The sequence below is a fragment of the Lepidochelys olivacea genome, assembly GCF_965140295.1.
Source record: "Lepidochelys olivacea isolate rLepOli2 genome assembly, chromosome: 7".
NCBI classification, from domain to species: Eukaryota; Metazoa; Chordata; order Testudines; family Cheloniidae; genus Lepidochelys; species Lepidochelys olivacea.
In genome coordinates this window covers 84,010,637-84,026,044 of record NC_140417.1, presented here as the reverse complement: position 1 = coordinate 84,026,044, position 15,408 = coordinate 84,010,637, and the positions used below count along the sequence as shown (strand labels likewise).

The following is a 15,408-nucleotide window of genomic DNA, read 5'->3' as shown; positions in this document are numbered from 1 at the left end:
CTCTTGTTGTGATCTCTCTAGATGGAGTTCCACGCTTGACAATCTTATTGGATCTTATTTTTATTATAAAAACAACATTGTCTTACACTGGTAAAATAAAGTTTAAAGTGGTGATGAAAAAAGAACATGGTAGAAACCAGCAGGTTTCTCTTGAACTGAAAATAACTCTTGTGATTTGGGTTGTTGTTGAAGCAGAGCAGTGGTATTAACATTGACAGGCACAAGCATACTTGTTAAAGTGGCCCGCCTGTACATATTAATGAAAAAAGACCTTCAGATTACCTGAAAAACACAGTAGGTTCTAATGTCGAAAGCCAAAACAGAGTTTCTGGCCTCATTGTGTTGTGTGCTGTCTCGTTAACTCTTACATTGCAATCGGCATCATTCTGTTTTCAAAAAAGAAAAGGAGGACTTGTGGCACCTTAGAGACTTACCAATTTATTTGAGCATAAGCTTTCATGAGCTACAGCTCACTTCATCGGATGCATTCAGTGGAAAATACAGTGGGGATTTGAGCATGAGCTGTAGCTCACGAAAGCTCATGCTCAAATAAATTGGTTAGTCTCTAAGGTGCCACAAGTACTCCTTTTCTTTTTGCGAATACAGACTAACACGGCTGTTACTCTGAAACCTGTCATTCTGTTTTCAGTTTCTAAAATATCCACGGGATGATTTATGAGGTTGCACAGACTTTCACATCTAGGTTACTCAAATCCAAATCAGGATGATAGTGACTGAAAGTCGTTCCCATCTGATGACTATTTGATGGCCTCTGTGAAATGAGTTGGTGGACTCAGTCCAGTTTCTGGTGAACAGGTGTCAGCATCACACAATGTACTATCATAGCTCTTAGCAGACAGGCTAAGAATGGAATGAGGGAGAAAACTGCATTCCCATCTCCCCCTTAGAGGTGATCCTTTGAGTCAGGGTTTAGTTATATTGCCCAGGCAGTATCTGGAAGCTTGCACTGTTTTTTTTCTTCTTTGGATAAGTGGAAAAATTTATTCTCCAGGGCTGTCAATATGGCACGTTTCACCAGCAAAAAAATTCATTTTTTAAAAATGTTAATTTATCGGGGTCTAGCTTAGAGAGCATGTGTTCTGTAGAATCAGAGTAACTTTCAAATGATCAGCCCTTCATCAGGGAAGTAACTGACCCTGAAGAAGGCCCTGTGGAAGCACAGCAAGGGCTGTAAGCATTGCCTAGTCTGTTGTGTGTTAAAATATCACTTTAGTGCAGGATGCTGTACTCTTATTTTGTCATTGTGCAACTGTTGCAATTCTTAAGAGACATGTCACACCGTGAATTTGAATTTCCCTGGGTTTTGCTGATTGCGGGGGCTAAACTTGGTGTCATTCTTCTTGTCATTTCAACTCTGGTTGGTTGGCTTGCATTGTGGCACCAACCACTATCCATTATGTCAATATCTTCAGAACATACTAAACTTGAATGTAGTTGTTGTTTTTGTATTTTGTAGTTTTTTGGCAGAGTTCATTGAATAGTGTGGACACTGCGTTGACCTAGCTCTGCCTTAAAAACTCATGTGCTCCACTCGATAGCAGTGACCTTTGATGTCATGGCTTCCCATCCTCTGTCTGCCCCATAGGAAGTGTTCGAACTGGAAAAGACACTGGGTGGCTACCTGATAGAGGAACCCAAGCCACTACTCTTTAAGGACAGTTATCACAACCTACGCCTCTCCATCCATGATATCCCCCACTCGCTGTGGAAGAGCAAGCTGCTGGCTAAATACCAGGTGGGTGGCCAAGTGGTAATACGAGTCATATGGAATTTTCATGTGTAGCAGTCCACTGGAAGTTTAGCTACTAGTGCAGAGGTTGGGGCGGGGGGGGGAGAGGACGGACAGGGCGGAGTGATCCAAAGGTGCCCCCAAAAGGGAAACTTTACTAAAATGGTCCCTATAGAAACAACAGCTATGAAGCAATTATTCATCCATCTGTTTGTAGAAGAGAACACCCATTCACACAGGGACCCATGTGTCATGGTCACTCATGCATAATTAAGCAATAACACATGAATGACAGTGTATGTATATTGTGTGTGAAATATATATATATGTTTAAAAAAATATTTGAATGCCAGCAGCAATCCAGGCGCTAAAGTACGTTTATGTTTGGATTATGCTTTAAGTGATCTGATATAGATCTGTGATGATGCCTTTGATGGTGATAAGTAAGCAATGTTCACACTGTTGTGATCCAGTAATCCAGCACCTTGCCTACTCACTCTCTTATCTAGTCAAGATTTAGGGCTCACCCATCTACCCGCCGTTATCTGCTAAGAGAATGATATATCTCTCTGCTCTCTCCGGCTGTCTTCTAAGGCAGTGGCTCTCAACCTTTCCAGACTAATGTACCCCTTTCAGGAGTCTGATATGTCATGTGTACCCCAAGTTTCACCTCACTTAGAAACTACTTGCTTACAAAACCAGACATCATAATACAGTTTGTACTGACTTTGCTCGTGGTTTTTATGTAGTCTGTTGTAAAACTAGACAAATATCTAGATGAGTTGATGTACCCCCTAGAATACCTCTATGTACCCCCCAGGGGTATACGTACCCCAGGTTGAGAACCACTCTTCTAAGGGAAGGAGAAGGCAGCAGGGGAATTTTCACTCACCATATTTGACTCAGGGTCCCAGAATGACAGCTGGGTCACTGTCTGTCAGCTTTCCCTGTCCCACCCTGCACAGAATGATTCCCATCTCCTGCCAGTCGAAGTAGAAGCTGGGAAACCTAGAATATGACTTAAAAGCAAATCTATATGGTATTTACTGGGCTGCATGGTCATTGTTATGGTTGTTGTACAATTAATTGTCAGGCACCTAGAACCTTTTGGGGAGGCATTTTAAAAATTTACCTCTTAAAGAAATAATAAAATAAATAATTTCAAATATGAAAAAAACCAATGGATTTTAGTCAGGAAGCCCTTCCTGTATTTATGAAGGGTTCTTGCGGTTTGTGTAACATTCTACTGAACTAATCTGCTGTGACAGGAAATCCCCTTTTATCACATCTGGAGTGGCAGCCAGAGGGCTCTGCACTGCACCTTCACCCTTGAGAGATACAGCCTGGCTTCCACAGAGCTCACCTGCAAGATCTGCGTCCGGCAGGTGGAAGGGGAAGGGCAGATATTCCAGCTGCACACTACACTCGGAGAGGTGAGCAAAGAGAAGGGGAAGAGAGCAGGGAGGCTGTGCCACTCATAGTTATAGCTGGGAGGACAGAGGAAGGAGCAGGGTCTGATGATAGCTCTTCTGAGGGTATTGACCTGAACTCCCAGGGCCTGATTCTGAGCTGAGTTTTACACCAGTGTAATTCTGTTGACGTCAATGGAGTTACTCCTTATATGTGTGGTGTAAGTGAGACTGGCATCAGGCTCTCAACTAGCTCAAAGAAAGCTGGTGCTGTTGCCTCAGGGGTACACTTCCCTTTTTGCCACTCTTGTTAAATAAAAGAATAACAGCACCCTATTTCTTTAAATGTCCCTTGCTGTGCTGCTGCTGTTGCCATAGATAATAACCTGGGATCACTGAGGCTCAGCTTCAGCCATCTGTGGATGTGTCCACTAGGCTCGTTACCAAGGAGGAAGTCCTCCATCCTCTCTAGTAACAGAGAAGACTAGAAATGGTCCTCAGATGTCCTCCATGAATCCCTGTATTTAGAGAAGGGAGATTTTCTCTATCTAACGTATCTAATTAATATATCTATTTTATCTAATGTAGAGGTTGCCCATCACCAGGGTATCTGAGCCCTGCTTTTACCACTATGGATGCCATGCTACATTAACATCTGTGTTGGCCATGGCCTCCTGTTTCTTAAGTTGGTGGTTCAATCAGAGATTTGTCTCACAGTTGGTGGTAACTAGCTCCCTTTGTGATTCTCAGGACAACGACCAAGGCCTGTAAATTGAACTACCCATTTCTGCTCAGCGGTGGCCCCTGGAGAGTCAGTTTGTGGAATGGCAAGGCAGTGTGGGGAAACTGGCACTTTTGCTCTCCCTGCCAGGACTAGATAAATAGTGAACTTTCAGTATCTAGGTCTGTCAACCTGCCACCTTTCAGCACTGCATTCACTTAGAGAGAGAGAAAGAGAGAGAGGTACAGAGAAAAGCCCATTGAACTGAATCACCATCCAGTTACAGCTATTGGTGAGATACCAGTAGACTGTGGCAGTAACAGCAAAGGGACTAAGTTGTGATAAGAATTTGTTACCCTGCTTTTGAAAATATTGATGAGACCTTGATTTTTGGTACATGAGCAACCTCTAGAATATTCACCTGTGGATCACGAAATAATAGCACATAACCTCTACTGTGTACGAGTTCTGTTTCCCAGAGTCTGTTTTGGGGATGATACTAAAATGCCAGTCGGCACTTTCCCCTCTCACAGCCAGGTGAAAGTGTGCGCTAACCAATGAGATGGGAGTGAATGAAGAGGCCGAGGGCTGGGCTTTGGTAGCCAGTGCACTTGGAAGAGTCACTGGAAATTTCAGGGCTTTAATATTTGTGCAGCCCTGAAAATGTGCTCTGATGCTTCTGGCTCTGCTTCAAATTGTTTAGCCACATGCACTGATATTTGGAGGTTGCTTCCGACTGGGTTCACTGAAGGGACCCTCAGGGGAAGAGCTTGGTGTCACTAAGAACTAGCTGCTTCACTGTTATTCTTTGTGGCATGTTATCCACCTCTCTCTTTTTTTGTTTCTGTTCTTAGGCAACCGTGCCTAATGCATTTTAGTGAATATTACCATCTTATATCTCTCTCTCTGTGTCCTGATCTCTCTCTCTCTCTCTCTCTTTTTTTTTTTTTTTTTTTTTTAATTTGGTCTCTCTGTGATCCCAAGTTATCTTTGCTGCTGGATAGTTTTTGAAAGCACTGCTGAAATTCCACATAAAGAAACACAATCATCCCTGCTCTTGCGCAGGAATGCACAGACCCTGAATTGTGGGCAGGGTATGGCGACAAGGGAACACACAGTGCAGGCTGATAAAGGAGGAGTTCTCCATTGAAATATTTTTTTCTGAAAACATTCTGAAATGTTTTTTCTCCCAGAATGCCAGCGCCTTTGATGCCTTCTCCTTGCACCATGGCAGTGCTGTGACTACCCAGCTGGGACCCTATGCCTTCAAGATTCCGCTGTCCATCCGGCAGAAAATCTGCAACAGCCTTGATGCCCCCAATTCAAGAGGAAATGACTGGAGACTTCTTGCTCAGAAACTTTCCATGGATCGGTGGGTTTCAGTTCACTGTATGGCACTAGATTCTCTGCTCTCACCTTCCTGCCTCAAACCTGTCTTTTGGGAAATCAGAGTTTTATATTTCCTTGTTACTCTGTACTCTCCCCACATTCTTCTCTGAGGCAGAGTGGGGGGGCTTGTGTGATCCAGGTATAGCATCATTATGTGCTGGGCGTTTAGTGTCCATTGTTTTACATTTATCAGAAACAGTCTGAAAGAGCGGATTTGCCCCAGCCCCCAGAAGGCGCTCTTGCAGCATTGCTAAGGCAGTTACTGACTCATGGGGCCAGCCTTGGAAAGTGATCAGTTTGCACAAGCCTTGAGGAGAGTGTCTGACTAACAATACAGAAACCTATCAGGGCTTTGCAGCCCACAAGTACAGCACTTCGGGAATCCAGCACTGTGTCTCTGATGACACGAAGCCGGCAAGCATCGAGAATGATAGTGGGCTTATAAGGGAAGGAATAGTGTGTGAAAGAAGACACAAAAATGAAGCACTGGTGACTCAGAAATAACACTGTGTAGCACTAGATGTACGGTCAGGAACTACTTTATCTTCGCAACCCCTTTGTGAGGTAGGGCTGTGCTATTATCCCTGCTTTACAGACGGGGAGCTGAGGCACAGAGACTGTGAAATGATTTCTATAAGGGCACACAGTGATTCAGTACTAGAGAGAGAATTAGAGCTCATGAGTTTCTGATTCCCAACCCTTTGCTCCTTCTGCTCAGCCACGATGCCTTGAGACCTGGAGGGTGGGGAAGTTGATATTCTCTGATGGGTTTGAATGGTGCTTCCCCCCTTTGATTTGTATTATAGAGCCCTGCGTGACGTGCATCCAGTTAGATCCTGGACTGGCAGAACATTCCTAAAATTCTGTCATGATTGTGCAAAGCAAGTGCCTCAGGCCAGGGACCTTGATGGCTCTTGAGCTGTTCTGTTTTAGGATCTCACTTTGGGGGCAGGGGTAAAGACAGCATTTGTAATTTTAATAAAATAAAATGTGCCTTGCTTTTCCATGAATGTTTTCTGCATCAGTGCTGTATAATAAATGTAGATGATGCCCTGAGGGGCCCTGCATTTCAATTATGGCATTTCCATCCCAGTGCACATCATTGAGAATTACCCAGATTTGCTCCAGAGTCTAATACCCTTGCCTCCTTTCCCAACACTCCCTTCTGCTGCCCTCAGACCATACCAATAGGGTAAATATCTTATTGCCCTTATATAAATCCATGGTACGCCAACATCTTGAATACTGCTTACAGATGTGGTCCCCTCATCTCAAAAAAAGATATACTGGCATTAGAAAAGGTTCAGAAAAGGTCAACTAAAATGATTAGGGGTTTGGAACGGGTCCCATATGAGGAGAGATTAGAGAGGCTAGGACTTTTCAGCTTGGAAAAGAGGAGGCTAAGGAGGATATGATAGAGGTATATGAAATCATGAGTGGTGTGGAGAAAGTGAATAAGGAAAAGTTATTTCCTTGTTCCCATAATATAAGAACTAGGGGCCACCAAATGAAATTAATGGGCAGCAGGTTTAAAACAAATAAAAGGAAGTTCTTCTTCACTCAGCGCACAGTCAACCTGTGGAACTCCTTGCCTGAGGAGGTTGTGAAGGCTAGGACTATAACAGGGTTTAAAAGAGAAATGGATAAATGCATGGAGGTTAAGTCCATTAATGGCTATTAGCCGGGATGGGTAAGGAATGGTGTCCCTAGCCTCTGTTTGTCAGAGGGTGGAGATGGATGTCAGGAGAGAGATCACTTGATCATTACCTGTTAGCTTCACTCCCTCTGGGGCACATGGCATGGGCCACTGTCGGTAGACGGCATACTGGGCTGGATGGACCTTTGGTCTGACCCAATATGGCCTTTCTTATGATGTTCTTATGTTAAATGTGTAAAGTTAGACATCAACTCACTCTCTCTCTCTCTCTCTCTCTCTTCGTTCACAGGTATCTGAACTACTTTGCCACCAAAGCCAGCCCAACAGGGGTGATCCTGGACTTGTGGGAAGCCCAGCACCAAGATGATGGTGATCTCAATACCCTGGCTAGTGCCTTGGAAGAGATGGGCAAGAGTGAGATGCTGGTTGTCATGGCAACAGAGGGGGACTGCTGATGTTACTTTCAAGTAGCTGGTAGTCTTCAGGCAACGGATGAGAAGGACAGAGTGGAGGGGGGAGAGAAGGAGGAGGAAGAAAACTAGTGAACAGCCTTTCCTGAACTTGTGGGGACGGGGCCAATTTCTACTTTGTGTCTGGTGGGTTGCTGATCTGTAGCTAGCAAGGAGGGGTAAAGGTAAACTCCTTCTCCCACTCCTCCCTCACCAAGTCACTATCCGCCTTAGAGATCCAACCACACCGTTTACAAGCAATCCAAGTGTTAAACAGGCTCTCTCCTCCTCCTCCTAGCCATCCTCCGGAGTGCGTCACAAGAGCAGTGCATCTTTGTTGACCATGATGACAGCCATTGGTGGAAGTGGGCAGCTGCTTCTGCCACAGCATGCAGGAATATAGGGTTTCTAGAGTCTGGGTTGAGGTTTATTTTTGTTTCATTTATTTGGGTTTTCTTCTCTCCTTCCCCACCCCCCCATCCCCCCGGTTCTTCTACTTTTATGGCATTTATGCTTAGAAGACTCAAGTACAATCTAGCCAAACTGCTTACTTCTCTCAAATGCTTCAGACAGCTTATTAAGGGGAAAAAAGGGAAAAAAAACCCACAGTTTCTTAGGAAACGCAAATAATTTATTATCCAGATCTTTGGATGAGTCCTTTTTAAAAAAACAAAAACATTAAGTCTTTTGTGTGTGAGCAACAGCATCAGTCCGCTTTGCGTGAGAATGAGAGAGAGAGAGAGAGAGAGAGCTTTAAACTAAAACACTTGCGAAAATTAGTAATGAAAACACACACACAAAAAGTCAAGAACAACTTGTTTCCATATCTCTGGACCCTTGCTGAAGTCAGATTGGTTCAGTGCCTATAGACTCATGTGACACAGAAAGGGCAAGCTGAGCCCTCTTTGTAACATCTTGTTTGCAAATTCTCCCTTATGGCTGCAGCATAATGCAAGGAGGCCACTTAAGCAACCAGCTCACAGAAGAACAAGCCCATTTCTGGGAACAAGGTTAAAGGGACATTGTCGCTGTTTTCATGGTTTTCTTCAAATGGCAACTGAAGTCCTCAGCATTGTTACAGAAGCTGAAACCTCACACAGCCGTCTCCCCCCCTCTTTTCAGGGATGGTTCCCTCCCAACCCCATCTCATCTCTGTTTGAATCAGAGAGAAGAACGTGGCTTCAGAGCGTTAGCTTCTTTTTGGGTGCACCAGTGCCATCGTTTCAATGGAATGATAATGAACAAAGGAAACATTCAGCTGCATATCAGGGGAAAATGTATTCATTGTTGGAGTGTGGAAGTCTCTCCCAGAAAAAGCAGTAGACACCCTCAAATGTGAGATGTTTAAAACTAGACTGAAAGGAATACTCCTGCACTGGCAGGAAACTGGACAAGATGAGCGCTACTGGTAATAGTGGTAATGGGCCTTTTCCTAGTTCCTATGCAAGCAGTACAGCTCTGGGAGTTTCCTTTGTTAGAAAATTCACTAAACACACAGCCAGTAAGGGGAGGACAAGAGGCTACAGTAGCGGTTTGTTTGTTTGGTTTTTCTTCTCCTGAATTAAACCAACCTATGGTTTATATGGGTTGTTTAGGAGGGAAGGTTAATGCTTTGACACAGTGGTGAATTAACTGAAAGCTAGTTAGGATCTATGGGACAGCCTCCATCAGATTATTACAATTACGGGGTGGGTCACATTTTGGAGCCCAAAGTATTTAAGATCTGTATTTTTAGGGGGAAATTCTTTTAGGACATTTGGGAAAGAATGAAACTTGGTAGGATAAATAGACCTTCATATCAACAATGTAAATACACACACTCACTGATACTGTCGTGCACTAACATTCAGCAACATGCCACTATTCATAAGACAAGACTGTAAAAAATGTAAAGACTGTAAAGTTAGGCTTCTAAATCTATATTTTGGCACTTTAAACAAGTGGGAGGAGTGTTGAGTAAGAAGGGGTTATTTTTACAAAGCAAGGTCCAGTGGCCTGGGATATAGAGGTTAGTTTGAGGACCACATCTTTTTAAAGTCCTTATAACCAAATCCATCTTTTGACTCAATCTTACTTTGATAAATGGATTGAAATATTCTTGGGCTGAACCCTGGCCGAGAGACCATCACAGTAGTGCAGCAAGTGGGAGAGGAGTTTGGCATGGTCATGCAGTGGTCAATGATCTGTAAGAGAGAGTAAACAGCACATTAATGAAATTTACAGATGATGCCAAACTAGAATGTGTTGCAAATACCAGTGAAGAAAGAGAACTAATACAAAGAGAACCCAGTGAGATTAGAAACACTGTCTGAAGATAGCAATAGGAGATTAAAATTGGAAAATGTAGCTGTTTTATCTGCAGAAAAAGATAATCTGAAACACAAACTCATTGGGAAAGAGAAACCTGGCAGGCACTAATGGTAAATGAAATTGTGGGATGGGGGAGATAGGAGAACACTGCAAATTCGACATTTGCAGCACTATGTGGCAGCAAAAATTATCAATGAAACACAATGGCATATGCAGTCAGTATTGAGTCATGAGGTCAGAGTGCTTTTTACAGCTACTGCTGTGGCATATTGCATGCAGTCCTCAGTGCAACAGTACCAGAAATACATTGACGCAACTGTAAGGAGATAGGAGAAGGGCAATAAAAATGATTAGGCGTTTGATGGAGAAACTGAGAAAAGATTGAGAACTAAGAACCGACTCCTCAGGGCTTCTCTACACTTAATAAAATGAATTTGGAGTAAACCAGGGTGTGAATTTAAAGTGCAGTAACGATTCCTGAATAACTCCATGTGTAGACAAGCTGGTGTAAATTACCATAACTCCATTGACTGCAGTGGAGCTACATCGATTGAGGATCTGGCCCATAATATGTCAAACTTGACTAAAGGGTGTATAAGTCTACACGTATTTGAGGGGTGTAATCACCAAGGAGGGGAAGATGAACTATTGAGGGTGGCACAAGCAGATATAAGTAAGAGTAATGGAGAAATTGAGAAAAGGTGAGGAAAATTCCTAACTAATATCTATTTAGGCTGGGGGATTTGTGGATCATTTAAAATTACACTGGACAAATATTAGAATATGTATAGTAGAAAACAGTCCCTCACTGATCTGTCTGGGTAACCTAATTTGTCTCGGAAGGATGGCATGGAGCTCAGTGGTTCTCCCTCTTCAAACTTGGCTGTTCCTTCCTTTCTTTCCTTCTTTTCTACATTAAAAGGGCTCTGTTGAAGTGAAGGTTGGTTACATAACAAAGCTGATTTTAATTAAGGGGTATCCATGAACACAACATAAGTTTCATCTCCAGGATGTGGTATTTTAATGAAGGGAAAATATTCTGAAGGGTACTTTGAATAGCCACAAGTGGAAATATTTTACTCTGGTTGCTGCCTCTTAAAAGTTTCTCCTCCAGGATAAACATGTTGTGACACAAACAACAACACAGAATCATATTGGTGATGCTACTGCATCTGCTCTGAAATCCCCAATGCACTTACCACAACATCTTTGTGGCCAGTAATTTAAAACTGTACAGAATACAGTGAGCTTCCCATCATGCATTACCCCATTCTCCTCCCTCCAGTCCACCATCTGTGGTATGGCTATGTAGCTAAAGAAAAAGTAAACACAAACTCAGGGAGCCAGCGCATAATAAAAGAAGACATTGCCCTTACAAAGTAATTTGGTATTTCCTCAGGATCTAAACCTCCAGTTGCCTAATTCTTTGGCACACAAGTACTTGGAAGCCTGTTTCCATCTCTAATGCTTCCAAATTGACAGCAGACAGTAGGAAAAGGGACCCAGAGGGGAGAACACTGGCAATGCTTGTTCATCTACTTTAAACAACCACATTGGGAGTGGATGGATTTATTGTACAAAGGTACCATACAGTGGCAGAACAAATTAACCCCAGTCTTGAAACTTGCTTGAAAAGGACAGTCTCAGAACTTGGATGCTGGCCTACATGTAGGAGAGGCTGTACCTTCTTGCCTGATTTGTCAGATGAAAGCAATTCTGGGTTTTTTCTTTTAAAATACTGGGACCATTTTTATGGTGAAAACACAATCTGTTTTCTTCAGAAGTCCTTGTATAAAGAGTTTTTTTGCCAGCACTTCAGCCATTTTCTCCTAGGTATACACTTGTGTTGTGAATTTCAGTGTCATTCATGTAGTTCACAAACAGAAAAATCTTTTGTTTCACACCCAAACTGTGCATTAAATATTATGTATATTAAATTTCACTTTCCCCTTTTTTAATTGCAAAAAGCCTTTAAAACCTGGAAATCTGTGTATATCTGTAGGTAATATACAGATCTGGATATGTATCCAAAGTTTTGGATGTGTATCTTAATGAAACTTTTAAATCGTCTGAGTCTCAAAACTGACTACTTGGATAGATCAAATGCTCCAGTGTAGCTGAAAATATTTTTGTGTGGCTGTTTTAAAAAACTTACAAACCAAAAAAACTTCTTAAAGCAAACAGTGTGACTACACGGTACTCAGGAAGTTTGACAAACATGACCTTTATCACAATCCCATTTCACAATGCTGGGGTCTGTGTTGGAAGGAGAGCTCCAAGCTTATCTAACATTTCATTGTGTTATTACGTCAACAGGGTTTTCAATGTGTTGTGTTGACTTGGCTAGAAACTGAGGGCCTGATCCAGTTCCCCTTAAAGTCAGTGAATAGACTCCCATTGATTTTGGTGGGAGTTCAATATGGTTGTAATATAGAGAGAGTTCTACCAGTCTATGTGACTCCATTTCATAATCTGATTTGTTGAAATCTTGCTTGTAATCTGAACAAAATAAGCAAATATGGGAAGTAATGTAGGAGGTGATAAAGCACTCCGCTAATACACGGACATTTTAACATTTTCAAAGCTAACGTAAATAACCTGCCATTGTTTATTTTCTTAGAAATTCAGTAATATCCATGAAATTTATCCTAAATGCTCTGCTCTTGGAAGACAGTTGTAGATTGTCAGTGTGTCTGACCCTCTCTCTCTCTCTCTCTCTGATTAAAGGATCACAGTGTGTCTGTCTCACTCTCAGCTCAGCATGTGGGTGAGATCAGGAGATCAATGTGTGTTTGTGTCCCCTTTTCTCTGAGCACAGAACCAGAATATCTGTGTATGTGCTTTTCTCTCTCTCAGATCACTGTGTGTGTGTGTATGTGCGTGCGTGTGTTTCTTAGCCTTTCTGATCAAGGGAGCGCTGTGTGTGTGTATGTGAGGGAGGGGAAGGGAAGGTATTTGCTTCTCTCTGATCAGTGTGTGTTGTGGCCTCCTCTCTGACTCCGTCTCTCTTGGATCATGGGATTATAGTGTATGTGGCGCTCAGATCACTGGGTCAGAGTGTCCAACTACTGTACATGCTGCCTTCTCCTTTGGTCATCTGTGTGTGTATCTCTGTCCCTTGGAGATGACTACACTATGATCACACAAAGCAGGGTAGAAGCTTTGTGATACTGGGCAGGCATTTCATAGTTTCACTGAAAAAAATCAGCTGTTGTTTCTCTTGTTGAGAGCGTCCATTCTCTTGCTCTGCATTCTATTTGCATATTTATATGTCCAGGGGATGAGTTTGACAGCATCCTCGAAACACACATCTGTTTATTCTGTAAACTAAGAACTGTAAATAAAGTTTAGCATTCCTATTGTAACAAAGTAATTTTTATGCAATAAATTATATTTCCTAGTCTAATAAAAAATGAAATGTGGTTTGCTTCTTTATTCCTGTTTCAATTCCAGGTGGGTTTGGCTCCAGCAGGTCTTATTTCTAGGAAAATTTAATCTTGGTTTCACTGCCCAGCACTCTCTTCCTGCCATCTCTACAGCCCCTTTCCAGCCCGCTACTTGGCAATGGCCTTTCCAACACTCCTTCTATCCATCCCCATCTGCAGTTGTCAGTCACTGCTGGGAGAAGACCTCCTCAGTGCTGTTCCAGCTATTAGATGGAAGGGAGAGTTGGACTGGAACTTAACTGTGGGTGGCCAGTGAGGGCTGGTGAGAGCCTGCTACTCAATATCAGTCCAACTCCGTCACTCACCTTCCCTTTGTGGTTGAAGCTCTGAGAAGCCGGCTTTATCAATCTCCTCATTGTCTCAGATGGGCAAACTGACTTCTTTCAATTCTGGTTCTAGCGTTCCCCTTGCCATCACACACCATAACCAGACCCTGGCCACCTTACCAATCATTCAACACCCAGGTGCATCCCTGCTCCCCATACCTTTTACAAGGTCCAGTGCTTCACTGGAGCCACTTCCACTTTGTTTCCTTGAACTCTCCACCTTGCCCAGGCTGTATTGCACACCAGATTTGACATTGAAGGCATCTGGTTCCCAGCACAGACCTAGCTGGACACAACAGTGCCTTTGAAAAGGGAAATTGCCCATGAAGACCTAGAAAGCAGGGGTTAGCACTGGAACTGGTCAGGATTCTGTTTATTTTTCATCAAAAAATGCCAGTTTATTGAAATCGAAACTGTACATGAAACAGCGTCGGATTTGACAAATTTCCCAACTCAGAAAAAATGTCAGAAAAGTTTTTAAATTGTTGAAGCATTTTCTTTTGACATTTTAAAAATGGGGGGAAAATTCATTTTCTAGTTTGAAAATATTTTTGTCTTGAAATGTAAGCTGCTAATGAGACTGGAAATGTTAAAAAGTTTGAAATCAAAACAAGCCATTTCAAAATTATTGTGAAACATTTTGATTGTCCAGAAAGGGGGGGGGGGGAACGGTTTGGTTTTGTGAGTGCTTTTGACTTTTTGTCCTGAATCAAGATGGAAAAATATTTCAAACTCTCAAATATTCGCAAGAGGGAAAACCGGTAACCAGGAAAACCATTTCTAGTTATCACAAGCTGTGAACTGAGCAGCTTCTCTCCACTTGAGGCCTTGACTGAGTGAATGGCTGATCTTTGATAAGCGGGTCATCTTACCCACAATTCTCACTGTTAAAGAGAAAACCCATCGTCTACCTTCATTTCAGCCCAAAGCAAAATAATATTTTGCTCTTGAACAACATGCCTTCAGCTGAGATGGAGATAGTGCCTCCCTGAGAAGATTGCATCCTAAACCAGCAGGTAAGATGCCGTACCAACTCCCAGACACAGCACTCCAACTAAGCTTTTTCTGTAGGAATATAGTCTCTTGGCAACATTTAGCCTTTTCAACTTCTCCTCCAGCCCAAGGTATATAAGGGACCTGTGTATCCAAGGGGAGGTTTTAGTGGTTATTCCCTGTTGCTCTGTCCTTGCTATCCATAGCCTTTCTGTCATGGAGGAGCAAGTAGGTGACTGTGGGGAGTGTGTTAAACTGTACTTTGGAGTAGAAGTCTCTTCATTTGCCACTAAGTTCTGACCTAAAAAGAGGGAGCTATTCCTAATCTATTTGTATAGAACACTGAACCTTGCGCTTTGGCTGGCTGTGTTCAGGAAGAATTAGCCTCCATGGCTTCAATGCTCTGGATTTTTGCACAGGTTCAACTCAACCAGTGGTAGTACCATAGGAAGTGCTTGTGTAGACAAGACACTGGTGCTCATCAGTGCTTTTCCCACTGGGTCATTTAGACCCCCACTTAGAAGGATTAGATGACACGGTATTTAAAAATGTGGGCAGATGCAGGAACATTGTCTACGTTAGTGCTCCTGATTTTGCTGTCACGCATGGAGGTGAACTAGAGGGAATCTTTGCAAAAAGTCTAGTGTAGACACAGCTCATGGGCCAATATGCTGGTTCATTATTTCACTAACCATTTTAATGCAGCCATCTCAAGGTGGAAAGTGGCAGCTGTTCAACAGTGCAGAGCAACACTATGAATAATTTTGGGCAGGAAGTGAAGGAAGGATTACAGAGGGAGGTTGTGGAACACTGGAGATTATTAAGAACAGGTTAGACAAATAGCTGTCAGGAATGGTGTAAGTGTACTTAAGCCTGCCTTAGCATGGGGGCTGGATTAGGTGACCGTTTAAGGTATGTTCCAGCCCTACACTTCTATGATTATGTGGATTAATACTGT

The 15,408-nt window shown here is 42.7% G+C and overlaps 1 protein-coding gene across 6 annotated transcripts in view; it reads left to right on the top strand.

The window, feature by feature from the left end:
* Window positions 1–13,080, top strand: part of UNC5B (unc-5 netrin receptor B) — a 155,948-nt gene extending 142,868 nt beyond the window's left edge. For all 6 annotated transcript variants that reach the window (XM_084634518.1, XM_084634515.1, XM_084634516.1 and 3 more), the window contains 4 exons: window positions 1,607–1,756; window positions 3,019–3,183; window positions 5,074–5,252; window positions 7,216–13,080. In XM_084634518.1, the coding sequence (XP_084490644.1) occupies window positions 1,607–1,756; window positions 3,019–3,183; window positions 5,074–5,252; window positions 7,216–7,381 (660 nt within the window). In that variant the 3' untranslated portion in view covers window positions 7,382–13,080. The remainder of the gene's footprint in view (window positions 1–1,606; window positions 1,757–3,018; window positions 3,184–5,073; window positions 5,253–7,215) is intronic.
* The last annotated feature ends 2,328 nt before the right edge of the window (window positions 13,081–15,408 follow it).